The sequence below is a fragment of the Salmo trutta genome, chromosome 40 (assembly GCF_901001165.1).
Source record: "Salmo trutta chromosome 40, fSalTru1.1, whole genome shotgun sequence".
Lineage (NCBI taxonomy): Eukaryota > Metazoa > Chordata > Actinopteri > Salmoniformes > Salmonidae > Salmo > Salmo trutta.
The window spans coordinates 8,746,577-8,761,084 of NC_042996.1; the positions used below are offsets into that span (position 1 = coordinate 8,746,577).

A 14,508-nucleotide genomic window follows, 5' to 3' on the forward strand; every position below is an offset into this window, starting at 1 on the left:
AAACGTTTAATATTTATTTAGATAATTGACTGTACTTTACATATTTTACATACTGTAACAGCTGTTTTAAACACTTGTACAAGCATTATGAGATAGAAAGTTGTTACCATACAGAAGGTATATATGCATTCTATTGGCATCAATTCAATTACACTACTTATACCCATAGTATGCTTTGTGTTGAGGCAAGTCTTACAGCTATTTACATGGAGCTGGATTCAACTAAAGTTCACACAATGGGGTCCCTCCAGTTGATACATCAACTAATTAACATGTTAGTAGATATTTGTCCCCACATATTATAAACTTGGCAACCTGTCTCCACTCATGTTAATATTCTGCCCAAAGTTGGGGCTGACTGACAAAAGGCGCAGTGGGACCAATTGATTGGTACTGTAAAAGTATGTGAACACTTTTTCAGTGAATGTATCATTGAAGGTGTACAGAGTAGTGCTCTTAGTGGGATCGCAGAATGTCAGCTCCCCCTTGTCACAGTCCATACGTACTCTGATCACTCGTGGCCTCTCATCCAGCTTGATCTGGATGTCTGGTTTTACACATACTCTATATTTCCCATTAATATATCTGATGCTCCACAATCTACATTTTGAGTGACTTGTTGCGCACAATGGACTCTTTGGCTACTCCCAGGGTCCAGTTATCACTTTCTCCTACCTCTACATCCCAAAAATGTCTGCCTTTACTGTACCCTTCAGAACCCAACACTCCCATTTTAAGCCTCTCAGGATTTTCTGGAAGGTTCTGCCTCTCCTCACTGTATGTCACAGTGGTCAGGTCATGAGTCAGTATGAGCCTTGCAGACACTGTGTTTGGATCCATGGTCACTGAAGCTTAAGGGGAAAGTTTATTGTACTTTAATATTGTACTTTAATACTGAAGTGTGTGGGTGTAATGGGAGATAAAACAATTTCAAATAACTATTGAAAAAATACATTTATTTTCAAAGTATTGTGGCCTTATTTGCTACAGTAAGATATTAAAAAACAACATTTGTGAAAAACTTGGACTTACTATAGTAAACGATCCGAAGCGTCTTCTCACAGACCTTGGATTTCAGAGATCCCACATGCTTGGCTATGTCAATGAATGCTCCCGACACTGTCTCAGCATCTGCAGTGTCTGTTGCTGTGGATTCGGCTCTATGGGAATAATAAACATCAGTGCTGTTGGAAATGGAGTGTAACATGTATTTAGTAGGGATGAGATGGGACTTAATTTCCAACATAACTATTAAAAATGGCCTTGTAATTCTACAAAAAGATGGACATATTTCACTATGTTATATCAGATGACACTGAGATAATTGAGAAAAAACTCATTTACAGTTGTGAAATCATTCACCAGCAATTTCCGACCTGGTTGAGAATTTCAAGGCGTTATATGACATTTGACTGCAGACCAGCAGTGTGACACTTGCGTCTTTTGGACGAACATACGTTTTTGCAGTGAGTTCATGAGCTCATGTTGGGAATTTACATCTTGGTTATTTAAAAAGTCTTTACCCTTACCTGAAGGAATGTGATATTGTCAACTTCCATGGCCTTGATCATTTGAATAGTCTTTATTAGGGTTGAAATCTGCTTGGTCAACGGCTCAGCTCTTTCTCGCATCACTTGACATTTCTGTTGCTCTTCCTTTCCCAGGGCAGTGATCCTGGCTGCCTCTTCGTCTTCCAGGAACTGGTGGAGTTTCTGAAACTCCTCCCTTATCTGCTCCTCTCCACACTGGGCTTGAACCTAATAGACAAGATTAAAATTGAACACTGCTCAAATATTTTTACATTTAAAACCTTTTTTTTATGACAGAAACCTGTATATGCTCCTCCCAGGTTAGATGGTACATCCTGGCTGTGTTCATGTTTTCTAATTCCTTCTTGAAAGTGGAATCCACACGCTGGATTTCACTCTAAAGATAAATGAAAATGGATTATTGTAAACCTGGTAAATGTATGTTACACAGACCAGTCTTTTAATCCAGCCAGTCACTCTCTACTCAGACACATAATGAGATTGAAATGACCAGTTCAAATAAAAGCAAAGTGAACAGATACTTTCACAAACTGACCTTCAAATAAGGCAGAGCCTCCTCAATGTAATAGCAGGCCTTTATGGCCTTTATGTTTCTTTGTTGTGGGACAGACAACACAGATGGGCTGTTTGGAACCGAGTTCCATGTTGCTGGCAGTTGTCCTGAGATACTTTCTCCTTTTCACTCCCTCTCTGCAACGATTCACAGAGACTCTTTAAGGCCAAACTTAGGCTAGGTTCATCAATAGAACACTCGTTCCTGCATACAGGACACAGCAGATTGTCCATATCCTTCCAGTATTTCTATAGACACTCCTCACAGAACCTACGGCTGCATTTGAGGACGACAAGGTTGCTGAATATTTCTTTTTTATTGAACCTTTATTTAACTAGGCAAGTCAGTTTAAGAACAAACTCTTGTTTACAATGACGGTCTACTAAAAGGCAAATGCCTCCTGCGGGGACGGGGGCTGGGATACAATATGTATAGGACAAAACACACATCACAACAAGAGAGACAACACAACAGTACATAAAGAGAGACCTAAGACAACAACATTGCAAGGCAGCAACACAACATGACAACAACATGGTAGCAGCACAACACATGGTACAAACATTATTGGGCACAGACAACAACACAAAGGGCAAGATGGTAGAGACAACAATACATCACGAAAAGCAGCCACAACTGTCAGTAAGTGTTTTATTTATGTCACAACACACAGGACAAGAGAGGTGTTCCTCCAGGAGGGACAAGCTGGCGTCCATTAGAATGTATCACTCAGTGTGCTATTCTGTCTTGGTTAAGGCTAGAATCCATCAAGCATGTTGACTGAGTTGTGGCTCAAGGGGCAGGTTATACTGGTTATAAAGACATGATACACACTAAAACTCCACCCACAGTTAAGTTTTTATATTCCAGGAAATGAAACCAGAACTATCCCATTTCTCTCTGTGTCCTGGCAGGAACCCAGATGTGTATGGTGTACCAACCAACAATAATGAGTGATCTAACACAGCCATGTATTAATTACAGTCTTATCTTGTCATAGCAGATATTCCCCATATGATGTAATACTTATAAATAGTAAGTATGCAGCTGTCACCTTTCCAATATCTATTAGGAAATACACTGTACAGACTAGAGTGACATTTTTTTATTTATCAAACTAGTGACGTGCCTACTAGTACCTGTGTTGTGAGAACAGTACTTTACCACTAGAAGTCAGTAAGTATCCAGACAATGCAAAGGGAAACAGTTATTACTGTGAAACTAATTGTAAAACTACATTGTAGACTGTTACTTACTGCTGGTGAAGATATCGTAGTATTGCTTAATAGTGTATAAGTATACAGACATGGTCACCCAATGAGATATGCGGTTTTTATATATGCTTTCAAATCTAGTCTGGAAATAATCCTACAGTAAGTCCCATTTACTTTGAACCTGTCTTTCAACACACCAATGTACATGTCATCCTACTAACAAACAATTCCTCAACTAAATGGTATTGCAGTGTCTCTCTCTCTTTCACTCTCTTTCGCTCTCTCTAAGATGGAGTGGCAGGCAGGCAGTACGATGTATGAAGGCTTAGTGTTGTTCACATGTATTTTTTATTCTTATCTAGACCACTTTCCCCATCCATCAGTATATCCATAAAATTATTGTAATGGTTGGATTTCACAATATGTTGCCTCTTTGAAACATCAATGATGCCTTATGTGTTGAAGGGAATTCTTCAAATCAAATCAAATCAAATTGTATTTGTCACATGCAACAAATACAACATATAATCTTACCATGAAATACTTACTTACAAGCCCTTAACCAACAATGCAGTTCAAGTATTTACTAAATAAAGTGAAAAAATTATAATAAAATAAAAATAATTAAAAAGTAACACAAGAAAATTACATAACAATAACGAGGCTATATACAGGGGTACCGGTACTGAGTCAATGTGCAGGGGTACAGGTTAGTCAAGGTCATTTGTAAAGTGACTATGCTTAGATAATAAACAGCGAGTAGCAGCAGTGTAAAAACAAAGACACCAATCTGGACTCTGGTGTTTCAGATCAAATGATGTAATTTCCTGTTTGCAAGTGTTCAGTATAGAGTCCATTTGGGCCAGAATGGCTCTCTGTATAGATCTTCTGTATAAACTACTGTGTACTATATTCTCTGTGTAGATTGATATCCTCATCTAGTTGTGAGAACTTCAAATGGCAGTAGATGCAAAAAATGTATCATCTGTCAATCAACCACGTTCATGGTAGTTCAATTCACTTAAACAAGTTGAAAGGACATTGGGAAAACAATATTACATTGATATGGAGACGGCACAACATGAAGTTCAATTGAAATGTTGTATTATTTAGAATGCACATAGTGAACACACTAACATAATCAACTGCATCATACAGAATCTGTTGAATACACATAGCCATGATTGTGATGATACTTTCTAAGGTTCTATTATGTTAAGTAATGATTTGATAAGATAATGTATACTTTATTAGTTCATATGAGAGGAAAATGTATCTTCTGCTTTTTTTCCACAAACCCTCCGATATACACACACACACACACACACACACACACACACACACACACACACACACACACACACACACACACACACACACACACACACAAAAACACATTAGGTTGGAGAGGCTGGAGCAGAGAGAATGCGCAATGCAGCGCCCAATGAGCAGATTTGCCTCGTCTCCCAGCTCACGTCTCAGTTCACAGTTACCTTAGTGAGGGGTCTCTTACAAAGGCGCAGTGGGCTTTTAAGACTGCCTATACTAAAGTATGGGAACAGCTTTTCAGTACATGTGTCTTTGAAGGTGTACAGAGTAGTGCTGTTAATGGGGTCGCAGAATGTCACCACCCCATTGTCACAGTCCAGACATACTCGGATCACTCGTGGGCGTTCATCTACCTTGATCTCTGTGCTTGATTTCACACCTGCTTTGTATTTCCCACTAATATATCTGATGGTCCACAATCCACTCTGAGGATCCAGTTTTACTAGCTTCTTCCGCAGAATGGACTCTTTGGCTACTCCCAGAGACCAGTTATCGCTGTCTCCTACCTCCACGTCCCAGAAATGTTTGCCTTTATTGAAGCTCTCAGACCCCAACACTCCTACATGAAACCTCTCAGGATTGTCTGGGAGATTCTGCTTTTCCTCACAGCACGTCACAGTGGTGAGGTCATCAGTGAGGAGGAGCTTTGTGGACACTGTGTTTGGATCCATGGTTACAGGATCTAAGGAGATACAGAGAAACCATTTCACAGAACTATTGAACGATATATTCTGTTCACAAATGTTGGAGAATTGGTGAATTGAATTGTGATATACCCCGGACTTACTGTAGTCAACAATCTTAATCAGACTTTCCCAGACTTTGAACGTCAGACATCCAACATGCTTGGCCATGTCAATGAATGCTCCTGGCCCCATCTCAGTATTTGCAGAAGTGTCTGGAGGTGTACAATTGGCTCTAGGGTAATAATGAAGCATTAGTGACTCCATTCAATGGAATGGAAAAATATGGAGATAAAACAAAATGGGACTTACCTGATAAGTATGGCCTCGTAGTTCTATAAAAATAAAACATAAAAATGACACTGTTACAGTATGAGGTGGCAGTGAGACAGAAGGCCATAAACTAGTCAATCATTGCAAATATGCTTCTGTGACTCATAGCTCACAGGTGTGTGAATTGACAGTTGTGAAATAATTCTATTCACCAACAATTTACATCAATTATAAAATACCTTGACTAGCCCTTAACTTAAGGCCCACGTACCTGCAGGAATGTGATATCATCAGTCTCCATGTCCATTTTGATAAATCCAATAGTCTCAGAAAGCATTGAGATCTTCTTGGTCAATGTCTCTGTTCTTTCTCTCATCACTTTATATTTCAGCTGTTGTTCCTTTTTCAGAGCAGCGATCCTGGCAGCCTCTTCTTCTTCTATGAACTGGTAGAATTTCTTAAACACCCCCCTTATCTGCTCCTCTCCAAGTTGGGCCTGGACCTACCATAGACAAGAAGGAAACATAAAATCATTGTTCACCCAAATTACAAAACGACATATTGGTTTATCTCTTTACTAGAAAAATATTTATTTATTTCTGTGAATTACCATTAAGTGTTCCGCCCAGTTTTCATTGTCCAGTTTGGCTGAGGTCATTTTTTTCAATTTGTTCTGCAAAGGAGCCTTGATTTCACTCTAGAATGACATAAGAAGGGAACTTGTCAACCTTGCCAAATGTTTATGTAGATGACTCAAAACTGAGTCATTTGGGCGTTCATTGTACCGTACTCAGCGACTCGTGTCTTTATTCAGTCACAGAGGTATACATTTGTCTTTAAACAAAGGCAAAGTTAACAAATCAAATAACAAAATGATCAGTTAAATAAAGGCAGATATGTTTATGAATCTGTCTCACCTTCAGTTCAGTCACAGCCTCCTCAATGGGACAGCAGTCATGGCCTTTATGTTTCTTTGATGTGTGACAGACAACACAGATGGGTTGCTTGTCATTCAAACAGAAGAGTTTGAGTGTCTCTCCGTGCAGGTGGCAGATATCCTGAGATCCTTTCTCCTTTTCATTCCCTCTCTGGAATGATTCACAGAGACTCTTCAAGGCCAAACTTTGGCTCGGTTCCTCAGAAGAACACTCTTTCCTGCATACAGGACACAGGACAATCTCCATGTCCTTCCAGCATTTCTGTAGACACTCCTCACAGAAGCTGTGGCTGCATTTGAGCACCACTGGGTTGCTGAATATGTCACAACACACGGGACAAGAGAGGTGTTCCTCCAGGAGGGACAAGCTGGCGTCCATTATAATGTATCACTCAGTGTGCTATTCTGTCTTGGTTAAGGCTAGAATCCATCAAGCATGTTGACTGAGTTGTGGCTCAAGGGGCAGGTTATACTGGTTATAAAGACATGATACACACTAAAACTCCACCCACAGTTAAGTTTTTATATTCCAGGAAATGAAACCAGAACTATCCCATTTCTCTCTGTGTCCTGGCAGGAACCCAGATGTGTATGGTGTACCAACCAACAATAATGAGTGATCTAACACAGCCATGTATTAATTACAGTCTTATCTTGTCATAGCAGATATTCCCCATATGATGTAATACTTATAAATAGTAAGTATGCAGCTGTCACCTTTCCAATATCTATTAGGAAATACACTGTACAGACTAGAGTGACATTTTTTTATTTATCAAACTAGTGACGTGCCTACTAGTACCTGTGTTGTGAGAACAGTACTTTACCACTAGATGTCAGTAAGTATCCAGACAATGCAAAGAGAAACAGTTATTACTGTGAAACATTGCAAAACTACATTGTAGACTGTTACTGCTGGTGACGACATGGTAGTATTACTTAATAGTGCACAAGCATACACCCAATGAGATATGCTGTTATTATATGTTACATGCTTTTAAATCTAGTAAAAAGAACTGCTTTAAGACACCACGTTGTACTGTAGTTTTATTAGCAAGTCATTCCAAAAGCCTCAACTAAATATTATTTTCTGCAGTCTCTCTCTCTGTTTATGTCTCTATTGCTCTCTAAGATGGAAAGTGTCAGACAGGCAGTGTAACAGACGCAGGCTTAGTGATGATTTATCTTACTGTTCAATGTTCTCCCAGGCAGCCAGGCAACTAGGAACATCATTGGGTCTGAGAATGGCTGTCAATCCCTCTAGGTTCTAATGAGCTTGGGCAGTTTGACATGCAGTGTTCTCTCTTACTATCCTCCCTGGGACTTGTCTCAGTCACGGATGCCTTCTAGAAAGTATCAGGACCCTTCCACCAGTCTCACACCTCTATCAGGGTGTTACAGAGCTGACAGTACCGTGTGTCAGTGTGCTGAGCACTGCCCTCAAGTGTCCTGGGAGAGAACAGGGTGCTGGTGCCCAGTGTCTGTCTCAAAATGCCCTCCTCCTCTTGGTTAGATGTTAGAATCGATCAACGTGGCAATGTAAGTTGTGGTGGCTTGCTGGATCAAAGGTCAGGTTGATAGTGTTGAAATGGTCTCCACCCACAATGACCAGCAGTTTCTATATGTCAATCCCATTATGGAAAGTTGCCAGGCAACAAAACCGAAACTTACAGTCACATTTCACTCTGCCTTCTCCAGACTAACTAAGGTTCAGGCTCATGGGTATATGCACAATACTACCAACCCACATTATGACAATCTAACAGTCAGATAACAAGTAATGTCTTGTCAAAGCAACTGGTATCCGTATATATACGGTAAATAGGCAGCGGTCACCTTTGCAATATCTATTAGGAAATATACATTTACATTTTAGTCATTTAGCAGACGCTCTTATCCAGAGCGACTTACAGTAGTGAATACATACATTTCATTTCATTTCATGCATTTATTTTTTTTGTAATATATTGTACAGACTAGAGTGACATAAAACAACAACAAAAATAGTAATAATAAAACATATAATTAAACTAGTGGTGTACCTACATTGGGCCTCCCGAGTGGTGCAGCAGTCTAAGGCACTGCATCTCAGTACACGAGGCGTCACAACAGACAGCCTGGTTCTAATCCAGGCTGTATCCCAACCGGCCGTGATTGGGAGTCCCATAGCGCGGCGCACAATTGGCCCAGCGTCGTCCGGGTTTGGCCGGTGTAGGCCGTCATTGTGAATAAGAATTTGTTCTTAACTGACCCGCCTAGTTAAATAAAGGTTAAATAAAATAAATGAATAAAAGCTTGTACCTGTGTTGTGAGAACAGTACTTTACCACTAGATGTCAGTAAGTGTCCAGACATTGCAAAGAGCAGCATTTATTACTGTGGAACACATTGTAAAACTACATTGTAGACTGTTGCTTGAAGACATGGTAGAATTCCTTAAAAGCATACAGATATGGTAACCCAATGATATATTCTGTTTTTATATGTAACATACTTTCAAATCTAGTCAGAAAATTGTCCTACAGTAAATCGAATTCGCTTTAGATATGTCCTTTAAAACACAAGGGTTTACTGTAGTTTTATTAGCAAGTCATTCCAATAGCCTCAACTAAATGTTATTGTCTGCAGTCTCTCTCTCGCTCTCTCTCTCTCTCTAAGATGGAGAGTGGCAGGGAGGCAGTGCGACGGACACAGGCTTAGAGATTCATTATTTCTCTCATACAGTTCAATGTTCTCCCAGGCAGCCAGGCAACTAGGATCCTCATTGGGTCTGAGAATGGCTGTCAATCCATCTAGGTTCTAATGAGCTTGGGCAGTTTGACATGCAGTGTTCTCTCTTACTATCCTTCCTGGGACTTGTCTCAGTGACGGATGCCTTCTAGAAAGTATCAGGACCCTTCCACCAGTCTCACACCTCTATCAGGGTGTTACAGAGCTGACAGCACAGTATGACAGTGTGCTGAGCACTGCCCAGCATTGTAGTCATGTCCCTAACCTGGACTCGAGTACTACAACACTGGCACTGCTCCCAAGTGTCCTGGGAGAGAACAGGGTGCTGGTGCCCAGTGTCTGTCCCAAAATGCCAACCTCCTCTTGGTTCGATGTCTCAATGCCACTCTGCTGTGGAGCTCCTTCCCGTAGCATGTCCTCTGGAGAGACAGAAGGTATTGATGCCGATGGCTCTGAGAGCATATTAAATGTTGTTATCAATATAGTATAACGGTGTCACATTTATTACAGCCTTGTGTAAACGATTCAATAGGCTATTAATCTGCTGGGCTATGCAGTAATGGTGGACGGTAACTAGTGAGAAGAGGGACCATTAGTTATTAGGGTGCTTATAGACTGAAGAGAGCAAAGTGTAGAGTGGAAGGAAGAGCGAGAGAGAGACGGAGGGACGGAGATGGAGGGAGAGAGAGAGAGAGAGAGGGAAGGATGAATGGAGCGAGAGGGAGAGAGGGAGAGAGCTCCTCAAATGATCAGTGTGAATAACTACCAATGGAACAGGCCTGTAGAGTAGTCCTTGGGTAAATAGTGGAAGACATTAGCAGATGAATATCCTCAAGTTGAAACACAACTGTAATTATTATAGCCCCAAGATGGAAGAAGGCCATGGTGCTTGGACTGTATGTCATGTTTTATCAGTATTTCCTATTCAGAAAAAAATTGTTGTGTGACGTGTCGACCAATCATTTCCATTCCCTTCACGTTCTGAGTTGTAGAGGACCACCAGCGTCAAAGGAAATAAACCTCAAGCACATCCATTTAATCAGAGGAGAATTTCATTTCTGCTTTTCACACATGAATTCAGGCCTCCATATCAATTGGATGAAATGCACAATATCACCAGACTGGCCAGGCTGGCTGCTTACCAAGTACCAGTTACCTTTTCGGTCATATTGATTATTTTCTCCCTTCTCTGTATTGGTGGAGGAACTCTTGACAACAACCAATCCTCGACTTCGGCGATGTCATTTACAAAATAGCCTCCAATACCCTACTCAACAAGCTGGATGCAGTCTATCACAGTGCCATCCGTTTTGTCACCAAAGCCCCATATACAACCCACCACTGCGACCTGTATGCTCTCGTTGGCTGGCCTTCACTTCATAATCGTCGCCAAACACATTGGCTCCAGGTCATCTACAAGACCCTGCTAGGTAAAGTCCCCCCTTATCTCCGCTCACTGGTCACCATAGCAGCACCCACCTGTAGCACGCGCTCCAGCAGGTATATCTCTCTGGTCACCCCCAAAGCCAATTCCTCCTTTGGCCGCCTCTCCTTCCAGTTCTCTGCTGCCAATGATTGGAACGAATTACAAAAATCTCTGAAACTGGAAACACTTATCTCCCTCACTAGCTTTAAGCACCAGCTGTCAGAGCAGCTCACAGATCACTGCACCTGTACATAGCCCATCTATAATTTAACCCAAACAACTACCTCTTCCCCTACTGTATTTATTTATTTTATTTATTTTGCTCCTTTGCATCATATTATTTATATTTTAACTTTTAACTTTCTTCAAACTACAAATCTACCATTCCAGTGTTTTTCTTGCCATACTTTATTTACTTTGCCACCATGGCATTTTTTTGCCTTCACCTCCCTTATCTCACATCATTTGCTCACATTGTATATAGTCTTATTTTTTTTCTACTGCATCATTGATTGTATGTTGTTTTACTCCATGTGTAACTCTGTGTTTTTGTATGCTGTCGAACTGCTTTGCTTTATCTTGGCCAGGTCGCAATTGTAAATGAGAACTTGTTCTCAACTTGCCTACCTGGTTAAATAAAGGTGAAATAAAAAAAATTAAAAAAAATAAAATAAAAATTTCAGACAGACATGAAACCAATGGAAAAAAAACAGGGAAAAAATATTCTAGGAGCAAACAGTTTAGAAAGTTTCCCCAGAAGCCATTTTATTTATGGATTCTTACTCAGAGGCCAAATGTGTGGTGATCACTGGAATAAACACACACACACACACACACACACACACACACACACACACACACACACACACACACACACACACACACACACACACACACACACACACACACACACACACACACACACACACACACACACACACCCGTCTTGCCCACGGCTTGCATAGGGACGATGAGAGGTGAGGTCAATCTTATTTGGAGAGAATGGTGAGAAGCCTGGGACTCAGACTCCATCCTCCTTGGGGCTCTGGAAGGTCGCCAGGCCTCACATTTCAGATCTCCAGGATTCACTGGGAGCCCAGCTGTTATTGGGTGTGCAGCCCTGCATACCTCCACCTCCACCTCTGCAAATAGAGTTTAAAGGAGCTACATCAATTCAATAACCCACACCTGACAGGACAGGTCAATACAGCACACCCACTCTCCCCTCCCCAATCTAATTCTTCTTTTCATTTTTATTCCCAAGCTTTCCTTAAACTCTAGATGAGGGAAAGAGTGATTACAAGGTTGTTTCTGGGAGATGAATTTGTGCTCTGCAATGACTCAAATCGTTATTTGTTTTTTTCTCTGGCTTCATGATGGTACGAGCGAGGAAAGCGCTCGTACCAAGGAAGGTTTTCACAATCACCTTCCTGAAATTGTGTTTCATGTTATGGATTTTATTTTCTTTCTTCAATATCCTGAAACAGTGACTGGGGACAATTATGGAAACATCCACTCTGGAGAGATAAACGTTACAATGTGATTCAGATCACAGACGCAGGCACTACATCACATCACGAAGACATCTCCAGACTACGGTGTTTAGGGTAGCGTCCATTTTATAAAGGCTGATCTAAAAGGTTGGTGCCAAACCAATGTCACAGATTGACCGTCTCCAAGTAGGTCACATGGCCTACAGTGCAGAAATGGTCATTGTCAATGGTGAGGGGCCTAATCCACTGTGGTTTATTGGGATAGGCTCTAAGCTCTGGGCCGCACAGGGAAGAGAAGAGGACCAGCTTCACACCACAGGCAGATAAGGAGGTAGTAGCTAGAGGAAACTGGGAGTCTTTTTAGAGCCAAGATGGATGGTTGTGATGCTCCATCATGGCACAACAGGGCCTCTGTTCCAATGATAGGGGATATTAAGAGCTGCCCTGGGAGAAAGGATCCTGCCCTCATTAACTGTGTGCTAGCGGGGCATATACAAGATGGGAATGGTTATAAGGCGCTATATAATCCTCCATTGACCTTTACCAGCCACCTGCATCCGTCTCAGAGCGGAGGTGGAGTTCAGGGACACATCCGCTGCCGCTGGCTGGAAATAGGGTGACTTGTGTGGGTTGATTCATGACATGATGGGGTCCTTGGAGACAGTGGATAGTAGATGGTGCCGTACAGTAACAATACATTTATCTTCCTCTGAGACATCACTGTTATATGTGATTACATTGAGAGTAAGAGATGACGTGAGGCCTCTGTATATGTCGTTTTTCCATCCTGATCATGGGGGGGATTTAATTAATAAAACCTCTTCGCTTGCAGGAAGCGCTTGTTACCGTTTAGAATTCGACAGTTTCCATGGGACCGAGAATGCAAATAATCCTTTAATCTTAGCAGTCAGTCACAGCCTCATAGCCGCCCTCCTGCATCCCACATTGCAATTCACACAACTCACATTGGTCCCAGCAACCCTTTGTCCCATGTGAAATGCTTCAGGCTCGTAGCCATTGTGGGGTTCTAATGCTTTTTATTAGTCATTTCTTAGAGGTTTTAAATTTGATCAGTTGGTGCGCTGGCCTCCTACTGAGGGGAGATGGCAGAGAAAGTAACATTCAGTAAATTAGCCTCCCAAAGTGCATCAGCCCAGTCTTTAAGCACTGACCCGTCATACTAGTGTGTTAGCGTAGGAAATCCCGGGATACTTTGAACTGCTGAGGGCAGAGAAAGTACCATTCAGTAAACAATGAGGAAGTAGAAGGTTTGAGTGAGTCAACAGGGAGTTTTAACCTATAGATAACGAGGATTAGACATGCAGGTGGCATAACAGGTGCATCACTGTGGTGCCCTAGTATAACCGACAGTTACTCATAGCTCAAATCCATTTTGAGTTTCAGTCATCAGTGTACAATAGTCTACATCCTCTTTGTCATGCAAGGAGCCAAAGTGGAGCCGATGAATGAAACGGGATGCCGTCACTCCCGGCAACCAGCCCGTCCCCTTACTCCTACTCTGTGGGTGGACGCTGGACAGACATGGTCCCGTTGCCAGGCTACGGCAGGGGAATGCATTGCTTAGTTGTGTCATTTAACAACCGTGAGGATGATGTCCCTAGTTTTGTACCTTATTCATCTGACATTTCTACCGAGGGGGACCGGGGATGTGTCCCTGAATGACTTGCAGAACTGCTGCCAGTAAATGTCAACTCTAAGACCTAATGATTTTTAGTCGTTGACATGTTTTAATGTGTCCATAAAAGTAGAGAGGAACCAGTCCATTAAAGAGTAGATGGCAGAGAGTGGAGAGAAACTAATAAGGTCTATTTTTTTATCGCCCAGTGCCTTTCAGAGTGACATAAATTGAGTTTTCAAGGAAGTTAGAAGGCTTCGTAATAATTGTATTTGAGGAAAATGACAAGAAAATAGAATTGGGGCTATAGTCTTAAATCCTGGTTTGTAGTCCCTCATTCTCTTGCTCATAACAGACCATCGACCATCCAGCATGTGATGGCTCCAGTCTGTGACTGTCACAGATGGAAGATGCCGAAGTACCTACACATCAGGTGTGTATTCGTGTGTCTGCACTGTTCATAAAACAACAAAGTCCCCTTTCATCATCCTAATAGGGTCGTTATCAAAGATAGTTTCCTGTTTTACCCTTTGCAACGTGATAAATGACGGCCATAATCTGACCGCCATCTATATCGACTGGCGCTGGGACTGGAGGAGTGGACTGGCCCTGAGAGGAGAAGAGATAGGAGAGGTGGGTTGTTGTTTAAAATAGTAGCAGTGTAATCAACCATTGATCTGGGGGG

The 14,508-nt window shown here is 41.6% G+C and overlaps 1 protein-coding gene across 1 annotated transcript; it reads right to left on the reverse strand.

The window, feature by feature from the left end:
- Nucleotides 1-4,404: 4,404 nt before the first annotated feature.
- Nucleotides 4,405-7,427, reverse strand: LOC115180600 (zinc-binding protein A33). Its single transcript, XM_029742815.1, has 6 exons — nt 6,520-7,427; nt 6,213-6,299; nt 5,874-6,104; nt 5,642-5,664; nt 5,434-5,564; nt 4,405-5,328 (listed from the first exon to the last, which is right to left on the reverse strand). Exons 1-6 carry the CDS (start codon nt 6,916-6,918, stop codon nt 4,796-4,798), a joined length of 1,404 nt encoding a protein of 467 aa, XP_029598675.1. The 5' UTR covers nt 6,919-7,427; the 3' UTR covers nt 4,405-4,795.
- Between the last annotated feature and the right edge of the window lie 7,081 nt (nt 7,428-14,508).